The following is a 17,099-nucleotide window of genomic DNA, read 5'->3' as shown; positions in this document are numbered from 1 at the left end:
CCACTTCATTAGTTGAGGACTGATATAATCAAGCAATTTGCTTATGTTCCAAAGATTCTTATTTGCATGTATCCCTTCAAGCTATTTCTGTCTCTTCCTTTTAATCATATTTGTAATGAATATGATTGTGGCCACCAACCATTCTAAGCAGTCTGAAATTGGGAAAGCATGGATTATCATTTCCTAGCTAAACATGAACTTAGAAGGGAGCACTTGTTGATAAAATGTATGAGATGTGTTTTTAGCGGCCACTGGACTTCATTTCAACTTTCTGACTTCTTAAATACTATTTTCCTAACTTTACAGCAAATGCATAATCAGCCTGTATTGGTCAGGTTAAATTTTAACCCTCGGTAGTGACCCTTCTGCCTGCTCCAAACCTGTTCCTTTCTTACTTCCCTAGCCTTTAGTGAGGAATTGAGGGGGTGACATTGTAGGTAATGGGCTAAGCCATTACCTACAATGCCAGGCCTCTGGTTCAATCCCCAACTGCTCTATTGCAGTTCCTCAATCATACACCTAGGAAAGCAGCAGAAGGCGGCTCAAATAATTGGGCTTTGAACTCACATGAGCGGCCCAGAAGAAGCTCCTGGCTTCGGGCTTCTGAGGCACAGCACACTATTGTGAACATTTTGGGGAGTGAACCAGTGAATTGAAGATCGATCTCGCTCTCCTTTGTTCTACCCCTCTTTCTGTCTCTCTCCCCTCTCTCACTGTAACTATGCCTTTCAAATATATACATTAATTAATCTCTCACTTTAAAAAAAAAAGATTTAAGGTAGGAAGAAGAAGCAAAGAACATATATTTTAACAGTATTTAGTCTCAATTTCTTACTTAAATAACATAAAATAGAAAGACCTTAAACCAAGAGCCAGGCTAAAGATTAGTCACTCCTGTTGGAGTAAACATTATGGTAGAGCAGGCAAGGCTGTGAGTTGGTATGCCTGCATCTCATGTCAGAGTGCCAGTTCGAGTCCCAGCGCCTCTGCTTCTGATCCATCCTCCTGCTGATATTACTGGGAAGACAGCAGAGGATGTCTCTGGTGCCTGAGTCCATGCCACTCAGGAGGGGAGACCAGGATGGGGTTAGGGGCTCCTCGCTTTGGACTCATTCTCTTTCTGTCACATTGCCTTTCCAATAAAATTCTTTTTTTTCTTTTTTTAATTAATTTATTCATTAATTACATTGTATTACGTGACACAGTTTCATAGGTACTGGGATTCTCCCCACCCCTCCCCAAACCCCACCCCCTTGATGGATTCCTCCACCTTGTTGCATAACCACAGCTCAAGTTCATTTGGGATTCCCTCATTGCAAGCATATACCACACATAGAGTCCAGCATCCTATTGTCCAGTCAACGTCAATGGCTTCTTAGGGAGACCCATTCTGATCTGAAGGCAAAGCCAGCAGAGTATCATCCCGATCAATTAAAAGCTCCAACATACCATCAGCAACAATCCAGGTACAATGAGGCTGGTGCAGAGTCCACTGTCCAATAAAATTCTGAAAATAGCTTTTTTATATTTTTATTTGAAAGGCAGAGACACAAACAGAAGGACAGACAGAGCAAGAGATCTTCCATCTGCTGGCTTGCTCCCCAAATGGCCACAAAGGCCAAAGCTGAGCCAATGCCAGGAGCTTCTTCCTGGCCTCCCATGTGGGTGCAGGGTCCCAAGGCTTTGGGCCGTCCTCGACAGCTTTCCCAGGCCACAAGCAGGGAGCTGGGTGGGAACAATCAAGACACAATCCAGTGCCCATATGGAGTGCTGCAGGCAGAGGCTTAGCCTGAAACACCATGCTGCCTGACAGTTCCTTAATCTTTTTAAAAGCATTCCATTAAAATGATTTCTGACTTGTATTAGTACCTTCCTCACACCATTTAAGAACTTGTAAGATTTATTTATTTTATTGGAAGGCAGATATACAGAGAGGAGGAGAGACAGAAAGATCTTCCGTCTCTGATTCACTCCCCAAGTGGCCACATCAGCTGGACCTGAGCCAATTTGAAGCCAGGAGTTTCTTGCAGGTCTCCCATGCAGGTGCAGGGTCCCAAGGCTTTGGGCCATCCTCCACTGCTTTCCCAGGCCACAAGCAGGGAGGTGGATGGGAAGCGGGCCCGATGGGATTAGAACCAGCGCCTGTATGGGATCCTGCCACATGCAAGGCAAGGACATTAGGTGCTATGCTACCGCTCCAGGCCCACCACTTAAGAACTTTAAGAATGTGCTTCCTGTTCATATAATATGCCACCTCACAGGGAAGATAGAAAAATTTAGCCTTTTCCCCTGACTTCTGGGAGGTGGTTTTATCCTAACTCCCACCAACAGATTTTATAGGCTATGTGTTTGTTCACCTTTGATATATGCATTATTTGGCAGATATTTTTCTAATCCACCACTTTCTTTGTTTTAGTGTGGAACCATCCGAGAATCTACAATCCCTGATGGAGAAGAATCAATCCCTGGCAGAGGAGAATGAAAAATTAAGTCGTGGGCTGAGTGAGGCAGCTGGTCAGACAGCTCAGATGTTGGAGAGGATCATTTTGGTGAGGCCCCAAGAGGAAATTACCAGCAGCCTGCACAATTTAAAACTTGTGGTTTCCAAAATATTGAAATTGCTTCTCATTGTGAGAGATGAGTTATGTGGAAAGAAAAGTGTTTGTGTTGCCATATATCACAGGGCACTCTTTTGCATATAAACACATGAACTTGTCATCAAATGCATAGAAAAGTTGCAAAAGCAGTGAATGCCTATATATGCACCACTAAGAATCTACATGTATCTCCCTTTAATACCAGGAAGGAAAGAACCAAGTCCTCCTGTCACTTAAGTCCTGCCTGTTTTTTATCCTTAGTGCAGGTTTAACGTGCCTAATATGAAATTCAATACACTGAAAAATCTGAAACTGTTTTGAATGCCAATACCATGCCACAAGTTGAAAGTCCACATGTGACCTCTTGTGACAGGTTACAGTAAAAATATGAGCAGATTAAAATGCCATGTGCTTTTTTTTTAAGATTTATTAATTTTTATTGGAAAGGCATATATACAGAGAGGAGGAGAGACAGAGAGGAAGATCTTCCATATGCTGGTTCACTCCCCGAGTGGCCGCAACGGCTGGAGCTGAGCCAATCCGAAGCCAGGAGCCAGGAGCTCTTCTGGGTCTCCCATGTGGATGCAGGGTCCCAAAACTTTGGGCTGTCCTCGACTGCTTTCCCAGGCCACAAGCAGGGAGCTGGATGGGAAGCGGGGCTGCCGAGATTGGAACCGGCACCCATATGGGATCCCAGTGCGTGCAAGGTGAGGACTTTAGCTGCTATGGTATCACGCCGGGCCCTGCCATGTGTTTATTTTCAGGGTATGTTATATGTGGCATATGTGAAACGCTGAATACATTTTATATTTTGACTTGGGCCGTATCTGTAAGACATCTCATTATGTATATGCATACATGACCTTTCCAAAATTTTTTAAAAATCTGAGATCCAAAACACTTGAGATTAAGAGATTGTTAACCTGTACCAAGTTACTGTTCCTCATTCATTTTAATTCTTGTGTCTTCCTTCCCCTCATGATATCACATTTCATATCCCTTCTGAATAGCTGCCATGGTGAAATATAACAGCTGGGAAATTAATTTCAATTCATTTTCCATATGGTTAATTTTCTAATAGTGGATCACTATGTAACTGATTACACCCAGTCTGAATCTTGCTACCTGTCTGTCTGATAATAGCTAATCTCCTGGGTCCATATGTGCTGGCTCTGACACTAACATTTTTCTACTCGTCTAAATGCAGCTCGGTCTCTGATAGCACAACCATTGCCAGGAACGAAAATGAGCTTTCACCAAAATGTAACTGAACCTCTGTAAAGTATGCATCTGCATGCATCAGTGGGCTCTCTAGTCAGGGAAGGTAAACTGCTGGAAGGTTCCTTTGAATGGAGCCAAATTTTCCATGCACTGTATTGTCCATTACTAGCGCACGAGTGAAAATGGGATCTGGAGGAATTTCCTATCCAGTGTCCTGTGTCCCGTACTGCGTTTCATGCCTTTGCAGTACTGTAGAAGGCATGTTTTACATGTCTGTGAGTACTGCTGACCTAACGTACAGCGCTTGTTAATCTAGCCACGTACACCACTGACCTTTATAAGGTTGTTACAATGACTGCCTGATAGGCTTATTGTTTGAGATTCTGTGAAAACTTCATAACAAGCACAACATTTTGTCCTATATAAACTGGCCTGCCCAAATCTGTCGCAATCCAGCATGTTACAGATACTGTGATTGAAATAAAACTGAGAATATCAATCGCTCTTCCCAAAGCGTAGCTGCCTTCTGCTGTTTCTTTTTTCTGCTGTTCCGTTTTCTCTAACATCATTCTTGGGCCTCACCCTTTTCCTTGCTTTCTTTTGCTGAAACTAGCTTACCCTATCAAATAGCGTAACATTAAAAATCTTGGCTCAGATTTAGTGTGAGGCACCTTTATTTTCTCAGAGCCCTTTTACTGGGGCTGGGGAACACAATAGTGGAAAAGACAGTTTAAAGTGATTTATCTATTTGTTTTGCAAGCATCAGGGAGTAGCATGCCAGAAATTATTGCTTCCTCCTCCCCCACCCCCAGTTGCAAAGTTCTCTATGGAATTAAGAGTTCACACTCCACCCCATTCTATCAGTTAGAAGGCAGGGATAAAACCCAGCTGCTTGGATGCTATCTTTAGTAGCTCATGTTGACTGAAGGGCTAATTTTCATGAGTGTTTAAAAAAAAAAACACATCTCTCACTAAATAACCAAAGCGCACTAAATCCTCTATTATGATCAAGAAGGCAGTCTTTCTACGTAGGTTTTAATCCATAGGAGTAAGAGAAAGAGCATCATTAGGAGAAGCTGTCAGGTACTGCCACTGATGATCTCCTGGGTCTTTGTTGCAGACAGAGCAAGCGAATGAAAAAATGAACACCAAGCTGGAAGAGCTCAGGCAGCATGCAGCGTAAGTGTCCTACCTGATATTTGTTAGTGACATCTACTACTTTCGTATATAATCATGCATCATCTGGTTGCTGCATGGTTAAGCCTTGGGGTGTTTTGCTTGAAATTTCAGGTGCAAGCTGGATCTGCAAAAGCTAGTGGAGACTGTGGAAGATGAAGAATTGAAAGAAAATGTAGAGATAATTCGTAACCTGCAGCAAGTGATTACTCAACTATCGGTAAGCCACGTAAGGGCACTATAAGCAAGCATACCACTCTTGTCTGTTTCTCTTGACACATTTGAGCATTTCTAACTGTGCTTTATGCTGAAACAACTAGATCTACCTGAGCTACCTGAGAACAGAAAAAATCATAGGCCATTGGATAGGATCTGTTAAAACCTTCATGCTTGCATATGTAACGACACATTAGTATTTCACTATTCTAATCAAATGCCACAAGCGGCTGCATAGCAATACAAAATTGTCCTGATAGCAAAAGCATATAGGCATTGACTTGCTGTCCTCTTACTGTAGGCTAGCTTAATAAGAGGTGACCAGTTAATACCATAACTCTCCTTTATAGCCATTAATACATTTGCATGATTGTTCTGCTATAAGTTCCATTTTTATTTATTTTTCAAATTCTTATAGTCATTGTGGGTGTGGTTTTTTAATACATTTTTTATTATTGTTATTATTTTATCGTACAGTTTCATATTCCCTTATCCCCTCCCCAGTTCCCTCCCCCCCAGTTCCTCTAGATCATTACTAAAGTATAATTCTTCATACTCAGTCATATGTCCATCATTGCGGGCACGGACAATGGCAGAGAGTCCAGAATCCTATTGTCAAGATATAGTAAACAGTTTCATTGTAAGTCCATCTTGGTCTGAAAGTAGAAATGCATGCCACACTACATCCTCACATCTGAATGTTAGTCTCCATTTCACAGCTACCATACATCCCCTTAAATGAAAAGTCATGTTTCAAAATCAACAGTAGAAAGAAAAGAGGAAATTTACAATGCCATGAAGTTAAATGACATGTTACTAGATATGACAGTCTCCATTACACAGCTACTATACATCCCCTTAAATAAAAAGTCGTGATACAAAATCAACAATGAAAAGAAAACTAGAAATTTACAATGCCTGAAGTTAAATGACATGCTATTAAATGACTAACGTGTACCTGAAGAAATGAAAATCAAGAACCTTCTTGAAGAAAATGATGCCACTGCATGATCTACGAGTCATTGAATGATTTAATCAGAAGGAAGTGCTTTGAAGAGATGAGACAGAAAACAACAAAACCCACGTGATATAGTTTCTGCTGATCTTTGTTGAAGTGTGTGTCCTCCAGACAATAAGCAGATGGGTTTTGTTTTTTAATCCAGTGTACTACTCTATGATGTTTGATTGAGCTTAAGCCATTTACATTCAGAGTTTAATATACATGTGTGATTCTTTGGTCCTGTCATTTTAGGAATGGGCTGTTCATTGGTTTAGTCTTCTGTTGTCATTTTACTGGGATGTTCTTCCCGTTTGCCTTTGGTTTTGGTAGGTGCTATTCCTCTTCTCTGTCAAGAGAACATCTTGAAGTAGTATTTGTAGGGCAGGATTGAAAGAGGCAAATTCTTTTAGCTTTTCTTTACTGTGGAAGAATTTGATTTCATTTTCAAAGACAAAAGAAAGCTTGGCTGGATATGTTATCCTGGGCTGAAAATTTTTTTCTTTTAGAATCTGGAATATGTCACTCCATTCTCTTCTTGCCTGTAGAGTTTCCTGTGAGAGATCTCCTGTGAGCTTAATTGGCATTCCTTTATATGTCAACTGATTTTTTTGACGTGCACATTTAAGGATTTTTTCCTCATGTTCAATTGAAGAGAGTTTGATGATCATATGTCTTGGTGAAGATCGCTTTTGGTCAAGCCTGTTGGGGGTTCTGTGCCCCTCCTGGAACTTGTTTCCCAATTCTTCCTCTAGATTAGGGAAATTTTCCTTTATTATTTCATTAGATACATTTGCAAACTCAGCTTCTCTTTCTGCACCTTCTGGAACTCCCATAACTCTTAGATTTGGCCTCTTAATAGTGTCTTTCAATTCTTGAACACTTTTTTTGGCCTGATCCAGCTCTGCTTCCAGCTTTTTGTTTGCTTCCACCTGGTGACAGGAAATACCTTCCAATTCTGAGATTCTTTCTTCTGCTTGCTTCATTCTATTTTGGAGACTCTCCACTGTACTCTTAATTTGCTCTACTGTGTTCTTAATTTCTGATATACCAGCCTTGATTTGCTTTGTTGCTTCCTTAAATTCTTTGAACTCTTGCATGAGCTTCTCATTGTTGATCAGAATCTTTAAAATGAGCCTTATGGATTCTGTGTGCCCGAGTTTATCGATGTCTTCCTCAGTTAACTCTGAGGTTGGCATAGGATTTTGCTCCCTTGCAGGAGAGTTTTCGGCAATATTCATTGTGCTTTTGTCTCTTCTTTTGCTCTTGGTCATTGTACTTCTGGTTAGCAGAGTCTTCTCCTTGGGGCAGGTTTCTAAGCTGTGTCACCCACAGGTCTACAATGCGATTTTACTTATTGCAGTTGGTACACAACTCTTTGCTTGCAGCCACTTGTGCCACAACCTCCAGCGAGTTCCAGGTCTGGGTTCTTACGTCAGATTTCCACTGTGGTCTCCACAGCCCCAGCTCTTGGCTCACCACTCTTCACCTGCTGTGATACCGTGCTGAGGCTGCACCATTGTCTCTGCAACCTTTCTCCCACTTCCAGTTGGAGCAGGTCCCAGGATTAGAGAGACACCAGGTGTCCTATATAATTAGGTTGTTGGTGGTGCTGATCTTGCCAGAACCTGTTGGACGTTAGGTCTGGGTGCCACATGGACCTATTTTGGCTGGTACGATGCCACAGTCAGTATTATTTTCCTGCGGGACCAGTGCAATCCACGGACCTCAGCCAGTTCTCGTGAGATCAGCACATGTGCAGTTCACTGTTGTCCCCTGCAGTCCCAAAGCTATTGCCACAGTGCCCTAAATGGCGCCTGCCATACAACCACTAAGGTTCTTGATTTGCTGGCCATCAGATCCGAGGGCTATCCCAGACCTGCCCTGAGTGGAACCCATAGAATGCCACGTCGTTGCAGTTCACCCAGACAGAAATGAGCTCACTCCCAGCTCAGCGCATGTCTGTCCTCTCCCTTGCCCTTTCCTCTTTACACAAAATGGCGCCCAATTCAGCTCTAGGGGGCTGACTGGACTGTGAAATCCACTCTGTTCTCGCTCTGCCCGTCTGAGATCTGCTGCTCTGCTCCTGGTCAAATCAAACGGACCAGCAGGACAGACAGTTCTTTGTCTGGGTTCACCACCCGAGCTCCCAGTGAAAGTCCCTTCCCACCTGGTTGCTGGTGGAGTTCCAGCTGCTGGTGGAGTTCAGATCGCGGTGCTGGAGTATCAGTCTCTGCAACACCACACTGCTGTGCCTGCTGCTTTCCTGTGTCTGTCAGTCTCCTCGTACCCCTCTGCTGTTGTTCTGTCCTTTCCTATTTCCTGAAATATGTCCTCTCTGCTTCATCCTGATTAAATGTTTTTCCGTCTGTATAAACATGTCCTTATCCTATTCCGCCATCTTGATTCTCTTGTGGGTGTGTTTCAGGGATGAAGTAATTCTTTTTTTGTCCTCAAAGAAAAATTATCTTTTAACCACCTTAAAAATTGAATTTTTGTTACTGCTTTTTGTATTAATCTTTAATCATATCTGTTTTATAAATATTGAAGTCATAACATGCAATGTGGTTTTATTACATATGAATTCTCTTTTTTTAATTTAAAAAATGTATTTGAAAGGCAGAATCAGAGGAAGAGCTCTTCCATCCTGAGCTTCATTCTGCAAATGACTATAAGGGCTATGCCTGAGCCAGATCAAAGCCAGCAACCTGAAACTCCATCTGCATCTTCCACATGGAAGGCAGGAGCCAAAGTGTTTGGTTCTTCCTTCACTGCTTTCCTAGGCACATCAGCAGGGAGCTAGATTAGGCACTGAGCAGCCTGGGTTTGAGCTGTCACCCTGATATGGGATGCTGGCATTGCGAGCCTCAGCTTAAACCACTATGCAACAATGCCAGCCCCAATTCTCTTTTTTTTTTTTTTTTTTTTAAAAGATTTATTCATTTTATTACAGCCAGATATACACAGAGGAGGAGAGACAGAGAGGAAGATCTCCCATCTGATGATTCACTCCCAAGTGAGCCGCAACGGGCCGGTGAGCGCCGATCCAAAGCCAGGAACCTGGAACCTCTTCCGGGTCCTCCCACGTGGGTGCAGTGTCCCAAGGCTTTGGGCCGTCCTCGACTGCTTTCCCAGGCCACAAGCAGGGAGCTGGATGGGAAGTGGAGCTGCCGGGATTAGAACCGGCGCCCATATGGGATCCCAGGGCTTTCAAGGCGAGGACTTTAGCCGCTAGGCCACGCCACCGGGCCCTAATTCTCTTATCCGTTACTCTGAAAAAGTAGTGTATATATGAATGTCTGGTGATAATTTCTAGCTCTTGAGCAGACATTTTAAATTTTCTTCCATTGAAATATGTGTGTGTGTGTGTGTGTACATGATCTTCCATGTCATCTACTAATGCCTGTGACAAAAGGGAGTCGGTCAGGGGCCTGAGTCTGGGAGGCAGGAACTCAATCTAGGTCTCCAGTGTAGTTACAACTACTTCAGCAATTACTGGTGTTTCTAAGATCTTATCTAGCAGGAAGCTGGAATCAGGAGCTTGGAACCAGAAGTCAAATGCCAGCCCTCTGTTGTGATATGTAGGCATCTGAATCAGAGGCTTGTCCACTAGGCCAGTACCCATCCTTGGACAGAGATTTAATTTTACCGGAACACTAACTATCCCATTCTCTGGTTTTGCCCGGTGTTTTGTAGGGTTATAAATAAGGTTATCACAAAATGCTCCACACGTAGATTTACCCTTAAAGAGAATATAAGGAAATGGTGTTATGGCAAAGCAAATAGGCCACTGCCTGTGATACTAGCATCACCTATGAACATCAGTGTATGTCTTAGCTGCTCCACTTCTGATCCAACTCCGTTGATGGCCTGGCTACACGTGGGGAAACCTGGATGAAGCTCCTGGCCTAGCCCTGGCTGTTGTGGCCATCTACGGAGTGAAGCACTACATGGAAGATCTCACCTTTTACCTTCCATTTCTCCCTCTCTATATATAACTTTCAAAATAAATATTTTTTTCAAAAAGGAAGAGTAGGTACATACCTTATGACCTTCCCTCACTGTTATTCAACAAAAATGTGTGTATGTGCCTAAAGCTTTTGTATCTGAATGCTTAAAGCTGCATTATTCAGATAGCTCCAAAGTGAAAATAACCCTGAAAAGCCAATCAGCAGTAGAATGAATAAACAAATAATTTTTAGAAGGAGTAAAATTGGGCCCAACATGATAGCCTAGTGGCTAAATCCTCACCTTGTATCCGCCGAGATCCCATATGGCTGGCGGTTCATGTCCCATCTGGCCGGCAGTTCAGTTGCTCCACTTCCATTCTAGCTCCCTGCTTGTGGCCTGGGAAGGCATTCGAGGATGACCCAAAGCCCTGGGACCCTGCACCCGCGTGGGAGACCCAGAAGAAGCTCCTGGCTCCTGGCTCTAGATTGGCCCAGCTGCAGCCACTTGGGGAGTGAACCATTAGATGGAAGATCTTACTTTCAGGTCTCTCTCTCCTTTCTGTAAATCTGACTTTCCAATAGAAATAAATAAATCTTTTTTAAAAAAAGAAGGAGTAAATGAAAGGGGTGATATATAGCATTGTGGGTTAGGCTGCAGGTTGGGATGTCCAATACTATATTGGAGGACCTATGGAAGTCCTAACACCTCTGCTTCCGATCAGGAAGACATCATAGAAGAAACTGAGTCTTAAAAATGAATAGGAGCTGGACCCAATGCAATAGCTCAATGGCTAAATTCTCACCTTGCAAGCACCAGAAACCTATATGAGCGCCTATTCGTGTCCTGACTGCTCCACTTCCCATCCAGCTCCCTGTTGTGGCCTGGGAAAGCAGTAGAAGATGGCCCAAAGCCTTGGGACCCTGCACCTGCATGGGAGACCCAGAGGAAACTCCTAGCTCCTGGCTTTGGCTCCAGCACTGCCGTCATCTGGGGAGTGAACCAATGGATAGAAGATCTTTGTGTCTCTGTAATTCTAATCTGCCTTTCACTTAAAAGATAATTAATTAAAAGAAAACAATAGCACTTGTCATGCAGACTAGTGGATAAAGACAATCCACATAGAGGAAAAGGCAAATGCAAAAGCCAAGAAATAGTAAAAGTTTTAGAAAATGGTAAGAACTTTAATGTGACTGAAGCTGTGCGTGAGCTAGAAAGTAACTATCAAGGTTTAATTTCTTTAAAATTCCATTAAGTAGGGAGATCTATTTTTTTAAATAATGAAAACAATTTATTTATTTCAAAGGCAAAGTTACAAAGAGAGATGGAAGGATAGAAATAGAAATCTTTCATCCACTTGTTCATCCCCCAGATGACTGCAACATCTGGAGCTGAGTCTGGCTGAAGCCAGGGCCCAGGAGTTTTCCAGCTTTTCCACTTATGTAGCAGGGGCATAAACGTTCACTCTGTCCTCTGATGTATTTCCCAGGGCATTAGCAGGGAACTGGATTGGAAGTGAAGCAGCTGGTACTCAAACTAGTGCCCAGGGATGGGGTGCTGGAATGAATAGTGGCAGCCTTACCTGTCACAACACAGCCACTGGGAGAACTGTTTTCTAAACATCTGTTTATGAATAGTTTTCTAAATAACAATGGGGTCTAAGAACAGAAGCCACTGTAACTTTTCTGGATTATAATATTATATTAAAAACTGAGAGGTATTAATATGCAGGTAATAGGAAATTCGAAGTTATTATAGTAAGTAAAGTTTTTGTTGAATTACTCAGAAAAATTATTTTGGTAGCTATCACAGATTGCTTAATTGCTCTAAAGATCTTTCTGTAGCAACATGTCATGTTTGTCAACTCAGTAGTCATACCTCATTGTGTCTAGATGTATCTGATGAGCTTTACATTCAGATAGACTAATGAGACAATTAAGTATGAGTCAGTATTTCCTTTAGGCTCTACATATACTAATTGGTCCATTTTCTTTAACAGAAGGGATATTTATAATACGACCATGCAGAACCTGGCTTCAGTGCTTACAAATTGTGTGTGCCTGAGGAAGTTCTTTAGTATATGTGAATTTTGGTTTCCTCATCTGTAATGTTATGAAAATGCAGTGTAATAATAAAATATGAATTACTTCTAATATTGGCAGTGACTATGAAATTAATGGATAAGCAAGTATTCTCATAAATTGCTCATGAGATTTTTCATTGTTAATTAATGTAATGAATTTGGTTTTATCTATCACATATTAGAATGTATAGTCCAATTGACTCAGTGATACCATCCCTTGGAATTTATTTTACAGAAGTTGAGTGTCTATATATGTGTGTATAAGCATATATCTGTATTAATGTTCATTGGTGCAGTATTTATAATATGTAACTTTGCAAATAAATATCTATCAGAAAAAAAAAAGGTTTAATTTCACCATCTGTAATTCTACTTAAACATATTTGAAACATCTGATATATACAAACATCACGTGAGCTGCCTCAGAATTAGGAGAATCCTGCTGCAGCCAACATGTCTAAGTTCACATAGTAGTGATCCCAGGCTCCTTTGTTCATAGCCACCACAGCAATCTTAGAGGATTTCACACCACCTGCTTTCTGGGGCTTTGAGCCACATGGGAAACATGTAGGGAAGGCATGGAATCAAATTACAAAAATAAGGTAAAGTGTCCTCAGTAAGGACCTGGCAGTCTGACTGGTTCCTGGTGCGCCCGTAGAGAGAGTCGCTATTGGTGCCTGGCTCAAGAGAATGTTGTACAATTGCTGTCTGCCACAAAAATGCACTCAGCACACACAGTAGGAGGGTTGTAAAGATTGCCACAAGCTGATAAAGTCCCTGGCTTCCATCCACTCTCACACTTAGGCAGAGTAAACCCTTTTATCCCCAGCTCCTGCTGGACTCTTGAATCCGAGTTCTCCACATCTATTGTTTGTAGACCCTCCTAGCTACAATTTTTTTTTTTTTGAAAATACATAACAGTGTATCCTGTGGCTTTTATTAAGGCTCACTACAGTAAAAGCAAAATGTTTCAAATGTAAGTGCTTGTGCCCTTCATTCTAGATTAAAACCATTTTTTATTTTTATTGATGGGTGAATGCCCCTTTTCTAGTCAGGAAGGCAACTATTGTTCCTGGATATTCCTCCTGGGGCTCTGAGTACTAAACTGTGCCATTTCTTCCTTTAAGCATGATTCAAGCAAGCCTCCTGCTACAGTTACCTAGGAGGAAATTCATGCAGTCATTTCAGTCCCACAAAATGAAATAATTTTTTGGTTGTTTAGATTCCTTCCTCCAAGACCAGTTCTATATAAAGCATTTTTGCATGCCCGGTAATGGGATTACTTATAACAAGCACAAACCTCATTTTTGAGAGTTTTGCTGATTAATGTAATATAATGTACCTAGTCTCATTCCGCTGCTATCATCTCCTTTAAATGTCTCTCTTTTTATTTTAGAGGTTCTCAGATATGACCTTAGAGTGTGGGCACACAGTGAATAGATCCTGTTGTTATATATTTACATTTTGGATTATGATGACACATTCCTACCATATTCACACAGAACATGTCACCAGCCCTAAGCTTCAACCTTAACATTGTGAAATTTCACTGGGCCAACAATCAAAGGTAAACCCCACAGTGGCAACATGGCTTCTTTAAGGATTCATCCATCTACTTTGATCCTGACTGAAAGTTATTAGGAAAAAAATCTCCAATACCCAGCACAATAATCCCTAATATTCTAGGATGTGTGTGTAACTAGTTCTTACTCTAAAACTTGTAATACAGAAGAATGCAATGGTTACCCATTAACCAACTGACTGCTCTCTTTTTTTTTTTTTTTTTTTTTTTTTTAAGAAAGATGTAGTATGTCCTGTAGTTAGAGAATCACCAGTACTGCAATTATGGTAGAAAGTAGGTGGGAACCCTGGAGCTTCCTTTAAGTTCTCTTTGCACCTCATTAGGAATTTCTAGGGAGAATAAGGGAAACTTTCTCAGTAGCCCTTAATAAGGACTACTTCACTCTTTACCTTAAAGAGACTGAAATTTTAAGTTTCAACAGTTATATATTGTTTCACAGAGTTGAAGTAGAGGTTATTCCATGTACTGACCCTGAATTCTTTCTTTGCTATGAAGTCAATAGCTCTTTAACCTATGACCTCCTTAACCGCATGACTTCCTAGAAATAATCCGTTCTTCCCAAGGCTTGGAAGAATCAAAGGCTTTGCAGTAATCCATATGTTAGAATGCCAATAAGGCCCGAATTCCAATGGTGAGACCAGAGCTTGCTCATGTGATAGTCTGTAAACAAATTGGTGCTAATAAGTGGTTTCAGATTTTCTTTCTAAATAATGGTTGTTCCACTGCCCCGAGAACGAATTTGCCATCCTCTGGGAGGAAATCAGTGTTTAGCTTTTCCCTCCTAGTAACTACCAATTGTAGTTACAACATACGGAGTTGCTCGGTATTGTCAGTTTCTATCTATCTATGTTATTTGTACAGAGGCTGCAGTACATTTATCTGATCTCATGAGCCCCTTTTTTCAGGGTATTCACCTTGTGACATTTATTTCTTCATAAATGAAGATATTGCTTCCTTGTCTACCTGTAATTAAGCTTTAAAATTTTTCTATTTACTTTTCTGATTCATTGCCGTTATCTTGTGTGTCTACTGTTAATGTGTTATGCCCATAAGAAATGGCTAGGCTTGTATATTAATAAGACAGTTGGTGGTGGAAACTTAATGTCAGAGCAGAAGCGCTGTAAATGTGTCAGTTGCCGCATGATTTTATTTTCTTTCTAAGACCATGTATTTGCCCTTTATGAAGAAGAAAAGACTCTTGAGAGATAGAGGATGGAACCTTGTGGCTGTTGGGGTATCTAAGACTGTGTATAATTGAAAAAAAATTTAAGTAGCCAAGATCAACTCCACTAGTTAGCTGTATTTCCAAATCTTTTCCTAAATTGAGCTATTTGTCTTTGCAGGATGAAACTGCTGCTTGCATGGCTGCAGCCATTGATACTACGATAGAACCAGAAGCTGTAAGTAATGGGTCCCTTTGTGTGAAACTGGGAACTCTAATTGTGCCACTTTCTATAATTTACTACTGGACTAAATAAGAGAATCTGTGATTGCTACCATTCTCCATAGAAGGCCATGGAAATACAGAAATCCTTAGCATAAATCTCAGCTTCATAAAATCCCTAACTATGGATAGGCATAGACTTGCTCTGTCACAGTAATAGCAACTGGTGATGGATTGCAGGGCTTCTCAGGTATGCCACAGCCTGTATTCACAATCTGGCTTTCTAAGTTCTTGTTAGATGCTGGTGTGCTCTATCACCTATTGAATAAGTTAGTAGGAAGAGAAGAAAAATACTAGAGAATTATGGCAAAGTCAGAAAATCATTCGAGGAAAATTGTGAGACACCTTTTTTCCCCCTCTGCATACTTTTCTGTAGGTGAGATGATTAGGGGCTAAAGAACCAAGGAAAATATTTTGAGACCTCAGATTGCAAGAATAGAATAATGTATTATATGGAATCAAATTATAAAGTCAGAATCAAAGACTAGCCAGTGGTTTGCTTAAAGCTGCTTTTTTACCTCTAAAATGAATATTCATTGATAGTTTTCCTATTCTGCAAGAAGGAAGGTAGGAAATAAATCAGATGCTACCGGTCAGCTGCGTGAGATAGGACGAGCCCTTTCCTTCATTTCCACCATTCCGGTGCATTCCAGTGCCTCTTCATTAAGAACTCCTTGGGATAAGCTGTAAGTGAGAAATGCCAATCAGATTACTTGATGGATGAGCAACAAACTTAGTTGAATCTAAATGAATCAATTAAAATATGCAGGAAGTCAGTACTTGTGAAAGTACAGGCATAGGCGAGCTCCATTGATTTCAAAATAATTGAAGCAAATGAGAAGCTACAGTGCTGAAGGAGCAGGCATACTGCTAGTGGAGGAGTGGCCGAGACTTGGTGAAATAGTGCCTACGAAACCGCAGTTGCCTATTTCTCTTACAAGTCGTTATCCTGTTCTTTTGCAGCAGGCAGAAAGCAGTCCAGACACGAGCAGGTCATCTGATGCTTTCACCACTCAGCATGCTCTACGGCAAGCTCAGATGTCGAAGGAGCTGATTGAGCTGAATAAAGCCCTTGCTCTGAAGGAGGCCCTGGCTAGGAAGATCACTCAGAATGACAGCCAGCTACAGCCCATTCAGTTCCAGTACCAGGTAAACTGTTTTAGAGAAGCATTTGTTGCCATTTGTGTCTAACTGAACGTGAAGAAGACACCACACCAGTTTTGGCGATGAAACAACAACACAGCTGCGTAGTGCAGCTCGAGTTATATTGGTTTATAAAGGAAATATAATTCAGAGTAGAGGACCTGTACTTTTTATTCCATTGAATCTTATACCTTCCCTTATGCCACAGGTATTTAAGTTTGATAATATTAAATAAACATGGTCCCTAGTTGTCAAGACATTGTACTCTGATAAATGATTGGATTCTGAGAAGAGTATGTCTCAATAGATTGTTTGGGTTATAGTGTGAATTGGGAAGAGACTGAAAGTAGACATCACATGAATTGGCAAATGGCTAAACTTTTTTTCCTAGGGGTTCTTTCTTTTTTAAAGATTTATTTATTTTTATTGGAAAGGCAAATATACAGAAAGGAAGGTGTAACAACTGCTGGTTCACTCTCCAAGTAGCCGTACTGGCCAGAGCTGAGCTAATCCAAACGCAGGAACCAGGAGCTTCTTCTGGGTTTCCCACATGGGTGCAGGGTCCCACGGCTTTGGACCGTGATTGACTGCTTTCCCAGGCCACAGATAGGAGGCTGGATGGGAAATAGAGCACCCAGGACATGAACCCACACCCATATGGGATCCAGTGAATGCAAGGCCAGGTTTAGCTG

At 41.4% G+C, this 17,099-nt stretch overlaps 1 protein-coding gene across 2 annotated transcripts in view; it reads left to right on the top strand.

The window, feature by feature from the left end:
* Positions 1-17,099, top strand: part of KIF4A (kinesin family member 4A) — a 144,270-nt gene that overhangs the window by 54,951 nt on the left and 72,220 nt on the right. The window contains exons 10-14 of one of the 2 annotated variants that reach the window (XM_058658272.1): positions 2,417-2,549; positions 4,939-4,997; positions 5,109-5,214; positions 15,164-15,220; positions 16,231-16,413. In XM_058658272.1, the coding sequence (XP_058514255.1) occupies positions 2,417-2,549; positions 4,939-4,997; positions 5,109-5,214; positions 15,164-15,220; positions 16,231-16,413 (538 nt within the window). Of the gene's footprint in view, positions 1-2,416; positions 2,550-4,938; positions 4,998-5,108; positions 5,215-15,163; positions 15,221-16,227; positions 16,414-17,099 lie in introns of both variants that reach the window. The other variant, XM_058658271.1, reaches the window with a different exon arrangement.

Source organism: Ochotona princeps, chromosome X, assembly GCF_030435755.1.
Source record: "Ochotona princeps isolate mOchPri1 chromosome X, mOchPri1.hap1, whole genome shotgun sequence".
Lineage (NCBI taxonomy): Eukaryota > Metazoa > Chordata > Mammalia > Lagomorpha > Ochotonidae > Ochotona > Ochotona princeps.
This window is presented reverse-complemented; position numbering and strand designations above follow the sequence as displayed.